This window comes from Mus caroli, chromosome 18 (assembly GCF_900094665.2).
Source record: "Mus caroli chromosome 18, CAROLI_EIJ_v1.1, whole genome shotgun sequence".
NCBI lineage: Eukaryota > Metazoa > Chordata > Mammalia > Rodentia > Muridae > Mus > Mus caroli.
This window is the reverse complement of record NC_034587.1, coordinates 41,167,887-41,174,836: the sequence shown is the minus strand read 5'-3', so window position 1 is coordinate 41,174,836 and position 6,950 is coordinate 41,167,887. Positions and strand designations below refer to the sequence as shown.

Below are 6,950 nucleotides of genomic sequence, written 5' to 3'. Positions count from 1 at the left end.
TTATGTATATATTATGGTCTCTGGTTTTGTATTTTTATGAGATTCTCTCTCTGTGTGTCTGTGTCTATGTATATTTCTTGAGGTTTTTCTTTGTTTCATTTTCTTCTGTTTCTTTTCCTTTTTTCCTTTCTTATCTTTTCTTTTGTTTTATATGGTTACTTTTTTTTTGGTTTTACTTTATCTGATATTATTTTATTAACATTTTAGGTACCTGTTTGTAATTTAATGAGAGGGGGTAGTATGTGAATTCAGGTGGGTGAAGAAGTTGGGAAGGGTCTGGAAAGAGCAAAAATCATAATCAGAATATGTTGTATTAAAATTTTACTTTCAGTTTTAAAAATGGCTTATACTTTTAAATTCATGTACAGCACTGGATACATTTTTAATGTTCTAGATTTAATGAAGTATAGACTACCAGTAAATGTTTATTTGTTATTTTGCCATATATTCTGATATCCTAAAGAAAAAAAAGAAGAAAGTTGGCCCAAAGCCCAGCAGTAGGAGATGCTCAGTGAGAATCCATCCTTACTGTCTGTAGAAGCAGAAAAATTGGGTTCAGCTCTGCACTTTTGAGTCCTGTTTCACCAGACCTTCCTTAAATCAGGCTGCTGATGAGGCTCACTTAGGAGCTTTTGGCCATGTAACATTCAGGCTTTTTCTCTTAACTATAAATTCACTTATTTAACAGCAGAACAACATATTTACCATTGTTAGAAAATTTCCATGATTCTTACATACATTCATTTTAAAAATTCCAATAACCTATGCCCATGTTCAAATATCATTGTCAAACTCATTGTTTTTCTCATTGGTTCTCTTGTCCTCACAAGTCATTCATGTGGAAAACATTTTATATATCTTCCTTTTGTTAGAAGAAATGAGGACTTTCATTCTTCTAGTACTTATGAGTTCATGAGACCAAATTGTTCCCATGTCACCAAATTGTTCCCATGTCCAAGTAATGTTCTACCGAGAAATATTTGGTAGGCTTCACTTCCTTCATGACTTAATTTACAACCTTTGGAAAGAACTCATGATGTCACCGGGTCTTATCTTCCCTGTGCAATCTTTTTAGTCCACAAACCTCATCACTCACAGATAAACTGGAGAATTAGCTGCAAGGCTGTGATTGAGGAAAGAAAATTGAACAAAGTAGCAGCAGTCTCTGAACTGTTGTCCTTAAACCAAATATCTCCTTGTGTGAGGTAGGTCAAGGGAGCAACCAGTGAGGAAGTATCCTTGTGTGAGGATTGTTCCACGTTAGGGTCCTTCCTAAAATAATTACAGTGGAGTTCTCTCTCTCTCTCTCTCTCTCTCTCTCTCTCTCTCTCTCTCTCTCTCTCTCTCTCTCTCTCTCTCTTTCTGTATTTATCTCCCATACACCAACAGTCTCTCTGTCCTAGTGTTTTCCAATTTTATTTATTTATTGATTGATTGATTTAATTTATTTGTTACATCTATCTATCTATCTATCTATCTATCTATCTGTCTGTCTGTCTGTCTGTCTGTCTGTCTGTCTGTCTGTCTATGTATCTATCTAACTCTGGATGGTCTCCCATGGTTACATTTTATGACCTCGTTGAATCATATTTTAGAAATAGATAAAGGGGACTATCATTCCTTAATGAGGGTCATGGGTGGATAGAAATGTTTCTTAGAATCAAGACTGTCCGACTGAGCTCTGGTTGTTTTTATTTGCTGTCTCAGGTACCGTGCTTATCTTTCATAAAAGGTTCTTGCTTATCTTTCATAAGATGTTCATCTTCTCGAGAGTTCAAGTTATATATATTACCTTATCCTTTCTTCTTTGTTCTGGTGAGTATTTTTTTTAGTCCAAATGAGAACTTTAAACATATTCTAAAATATTCAGGGAGGGGAAAACTCTGAAAAATGAGTGAATGAGTTTGTCCTATTGGGGCTGTGGTTCTTAGACTGGTCATGTTACAAATGCCTCTTTTAAACTTACAACAGTGGATGGCTTTGGCTTTGGTTTTGGCTTTGGCTTTGGTTTTGGCTTTGGCTTTGGCTTTTTTTTTTTTTTTTTTTTTTTTGAGCACCTGGGTAATAGGTTTATTCTCCCTATTTGCTTTTTCAATACTAACTAGTCCACACTGGAGAAGTTTAAAGAGAGTGGTGGATTAGAATGGGCTATGTAGACTTTCATTCGTTGTTTATCTCTAACTCCAGATTGCTAATTAAATCCTATTCTTGTTAAAGGCAAGGCTGAGGTAGGAATAATCTTGAAACATGTCCTGTAAGTCAAGGGCTACCTTAGGAAACCCTTCGTCATGTTCAAGACTGGCTCTGCATTTCAAAATGAGGTGCTTAGGAAATGTTACCTGGAATCTTGAAACTGCAGCTGCTGAGCTTTTTCCAAATTAAGAGAATACATGAAAGATATTTTGAAATCTGAGGCCAGAATATTTCACTGAAAATTCTTATATAAAGTTAATATATCCAAGAACAAATGCAGTATGATAATACTTATATAGGAGAGTAGTATGTAGTATGACTTTTTACAGATTTATATATCTTTAAAAGTTAGAATTGTCTAGATTTGTCTGTATTTTTACTTTTTTTTTTACTATTGCCACAAAATTATCATTTATTACCTACAGCAGCGAGCAATTTATATCCATATCTGCTACATTTCGATGTAGGTACTTCTCACCAAAGACAACATGGTCAAGGTTGTTTTTATATATTTTATCTGTCCATCTTTGTTTTGTTTTCAGAAAGTCACTTTATAAGAAGAGCAATTTACAAGCACATAGTAAGTTACTATTATTTTATACAGAAATTTAAAAAGTTAAGTTTTCTTTTTTATAAACTGAGCAACTTAATGTAAAGTTTACCAAAAAGTAAACTCCTTAAAAAGTTAAAATATTATATTTTATAACAATAAGTCCAAAGTATCAATCCTAAATGCAAAATAACTTATTATTGGAACAAGATGAGAAAATTAACATTTTAACCCCAAATTCTAGCCATTGGCAATCATATGTGTAAGTCAATATCTATACAGAGCAGTAGAGACGGCACAATTATCAATTTACCATTAAAAATGATGGCTTTCATATACTTACATGGTAGGTGCTACATAAATTTGGAACTAAGTGAAATTTCCCTTTAAATATTAATTTATCTATATATATGTAATATATGTATATATGCACACACATATATACATATGTTACATACACACACATATGTGTGTATGTGTGTGTGTGTGTTGCAAGGATATGTAAAAAGCGAGCCACATGTGTATAACACATGGTATTAATTTTTTGCGTAAATTACAAAAGTACCTAAAATTGAAACTATGTTTATGAACATGCACATAAATGAGATGTATTGAAATGCACACACAGTAAATATGTGCATTGAATTGCATAGTAATTAAAGAGGAATTTTAGAAAAATAAATACAAAATTCAATTTAGTTAAAGGGGATGAAAGGAATGTTGTCTGGTGGGGAAGTTTACTGGTGTTATAATGTGTGCTAGCTGCCTTTCAAGATCCTGCCATGCCAGCTGCATAGTGTTTTTGTTAGTAGAAACCTTACAAACTAAAACCATGATAACTGTTTTCACATGGCTTTCTGTGTTCCATGTACTTTACATTTGTTTGTAGAGTATATTTAACCGCTGGATGGCATTGCATATTAAGAGTGAAGAACATTTCATTCACTAACCCATTGTCTCATACATTTATGTTATTTTTTTTTCAGGTAATGTGTAGAGGGTATAGCAGTAAAAGAATTTGTACCAGAGAGTATTTTCCAGTCTGTGCAACCAATGGCCGTACTTATTTCAACAAATGCATTTTCTGTTTAGCCTATAGGTAAAAATACAATACTAAATGCAAGTTCTTTCTAAGTAATGAAGATTTAGTAACAAAATCATAGATTTTGTGTTGATATTCCATGCTCAACATAGACAGAAAATGTGTCCCTACCAAATCAATGTAATGTAAAAGACAAAGAAACATGTGTACTCTCCTTTAATATTGTGATTTCTGAAAGTGTCTTTTGCATTTGGAACCTAAGTCTATAATTGTGCTGAACATTTACAAACATACAGATCAATTACCTTAACTTTACTTACTAGAAACTAGAATTGTAGATATACACAACATGAAATAATCCCAAAGCCTTGATGCTCAGTAGATCTCTGATACAGGCTGCAATCTATCATGCTAGAAAGAGGCCCCATGGTAGGGTTGTCTTACCTTCTGAACTCCATGAAAGATTCTAGACCACAGGATGTTCTAAGATACCTTCATTCTATACCCTGCCCTTTCTGGTCTTAAGGACTCTGTAATTGGATAGCTGTGTTTTTCAAGACCTATTAACAATTCCCAATTCTTTTCTCTTGGAGTCTGAAAAAGCTCCAAGACTAAGGAGGGCAAAGCCAAGGCAGTAGAATGGGTTCCTACAGCCTCAGTTGGGAGTGTGCAGATGCCAGGAGCAGTGAGGAATTACCTGCTCATAGAAGAATAAATTAATGTCTTCTATCCAGTCTTTTCCCAGTGCAAATCACATAGTACACTTCCCAAAGAGTTTGATGTATTTTTCAATAATTTATTTACTTTTTAAAATCTCCTTTATTTTTTTTTATCTACAGAGAAAATGATGGTTCATTTATTATGTCACATCTCGGCAAATGCTGAGATTTGGATGGAGCTACATATTCCTATGGGTCTCACCATGATGATGGTTTTGCACTGAAGTCTACAGTGAATTGGAAATTTTATTGTCATGTCTTCATAGCCTAAGAAGACTGAGTGAACCTCTGTGTAGGATGCACAATAGAAGGCTGAACTGTTGCTGTTCTTTTCATTTCTAAGATCCTGGAATTTCTAGGTTATAACTTCTATGGTCAATTACTTAACAATGCCTAAAAATTCAGCATTGAGTTTACATTTGGTAAATACTCTTTTTTTATTTTTTAGATATTTTCTTCATTTACATTTCAAATGCTATCCCCAAAGCCCCCTATAACCTCCCTGTGCCCTGCTCCCCCACCCATCCACTCCTGCTTCCTGGCCCTGGCATTTGCCTGTACTGGGGCATATGATCTTTGCAAGACCAAGGGCCTCTCCTCCCATTGATGGCCAATTAGGCCATCATTTGCTACATATGTAACTAGAGACACAAGCTCTGGGGGGTACTGGTTAGTTCATATTGTTGTTCCTCCTATAGGGTTGCAGACCCCTTTATCTCCTTGAGTGCTTTCTCTAGCTCCTTCACTGGGGGCCCTGTGTTCCATCCAATAGATGACTGTGAGCATCCACTTCTGTATTTGCCAGGCACTGGAAGAGCCTCACAAGAGACAGCTATATCAGGGTTCTGTCAGCAAAATCTTTCTGGCATATGCAATAGTGTCTGAGTTTGGTGGTTGTTTATGGAGTGGATCCCTGGGTGGGGCAGTCTCTGAATGGTCCTTCCTTCCATCTCAGCTCCGAACTTTGTCTCTGTAACTCCTTCCATGGGTATTTTGTTCCCCATTCTAAGAAGGAACAAAGTATCCACACTTTGGTCTTCTTTCTTCTTAGGTTTCATGTGTTTTGCAAATTGTATCTTGGATATTCTAAGTTTCTGTGCTAATATCTGCATATCAGTGAATGCAAATCATGTGTGTTCTTTTGTGATTGGGTTCCCTCACTCAGGATGATATCCTCCAGATCCATACCCTTATCAAGATAATCTTTTGAGGGAATGGAAAGATGATCAAGTGGCTAGTGAAGCTTGTTGATCTTCAAGAGAAGCTCATTTGGTTACCAGCATCCATGTCGGGTGGCTTATAAGCTGCAGCTCCAGGGAGATCTCGTATCATCTCTGGCCTCTGTGTACACCTGTATGTTATGCGAGTGCTGGCATGTGTGTGTGTGCATGTGTGTGTGCATGCACACTCCTGCACATGCACACGCACACGCACACACACACACACAACACACACATACACATAAAATAAAAAAAATCATTTAAGAACAATGTCCTTTGTTTCTAAGAGATAACACAAACACATACTTTTGACAAATACATATGATAATCATTGAAGCAACGTGCTGATTTTCATTTAAGAATGACTTTTTCTGGAAATAACTTTTATCTCCTGAAGCTGAACTTTTTTGGTTTGACCTTGCAACCAAGTTAACTGTATTCATCAAGACTATTTAATCTTAAGCCATATTCCTTCTCTCCACATTGTTACCCTTCCATGCCCCAGACCCAAAATAAGAATTAATAGTAATAGAGATTGAAATAAAGGAACACATGTTTTCCTCAGCTGAAATCACCAGGAAGAGGCAGAATATACAGAAAATTGCTGCCAGTGATTTCAAAAGGCCTTGTGAGTGCTTGCTTATTCAGTACATTAGGCACTGTGAAAAAGCAAAATCAAAAATTGAGCAAGCAAAAATGAAAGGCAAAAGAGTCCCCATTTCTTCCTTAAACAATGATTTATGTACTGTTCAATAAATAGGGACCATTGGCCTTTGCTGAGGACAGATGTTAGTTACAGAAGTAGAAAAATCAAATTTGGTTTGCTCTTGTTAGAAATTACACAAAGAGGATGAGCCCGTTTTTAAATGTAGCACAACCAAGTTTGGTGCTTGGTGAGAGGACAGGCCCCTTTCTCCCAAGTTCAGCCTAGAAAAATTCTCTGGCAAGAAGAAATTTGGATGTGCAAATCAGTAAGCTTTTACTGAGAGACTACATTTTTATTTTAAATTTAAACTATAGTTTAGATATTATGAAAATGAATCACAGGGAATAAATAAAATGTTTAAAAGTCTGCCATTAACCATATACCATATACCAAGGAAAACACAATTCTAATAAAGAATGCTATTTTCAGCCCTTTCGGGTCTGGGTTACCACCTCACTCAGGATGATATTTTCTGGTTTCATCCATTTGCCTGAAAAATTCATGATGTTCTTGTTTTTAA

At 35.6% G+C, this 6,950-nt stretch overlaps 1 protein-coding gene across 1 annotated transcript; it reads left to right on the top strand.

Moving 5' to 3' along the window:
- Nucleotides 1-1,147: 1,147 nt before the first annotated feature.
- Nucleotides 1,148-4,671, top strand: LOC110284430 (ovomucoid-like). Its single transcript, XM_021150160.1, has 5 exons — nucleotides 1,148-1,205; nucleotides 1,733-1,815; nucleotides 2,736-2,773; nucleotides 3,730-3,842; nucleotides 4,625-4,671. Exons 2-5 carry the CDS (start codon nucleotides 1,755-1,757, stop codon nucleotides 4,668-4,670), a joined length of 258 nt encoding a protein of 85 aa, XP_021005819.1. The 5' UTR covers nucleotides 1,148-1,205; nucleotides 1,733-1,754; the 3' UTR covers nucleotide 4,671.
- The last annotated feature ends 2,279 nt before the right edge of the window (nucleotides 4,672-6,950 follow it).

What these genes read in the sequence shown, in the direction of transcription:
- LOC110284430 (XM_021150160.1), top strand. Translation starts at nt 1,755, where the DNA reads ATGTTCATCTTCTCGAGAGTTCAAGTTATATATATTACCTTATCCTTT. An exon ending in GAGCAATTTACAAGCACATA is followed by an intron (nt 2,774 to 3,729) that starts GTAAGTTACTAT and finishes TTTTTTTTTCAG; the next exon opens with GTAATGTGTAGAGGGTATAG. An exon ending in ATTTTCTGTTTAGCCTATAG is followed by an intron (nt 3,843 to 4,624) that starts GTAAAAATACAA and finishes TTTTATCTACAG; the next exon opens with AGAAAATGATGGTTCATTTA.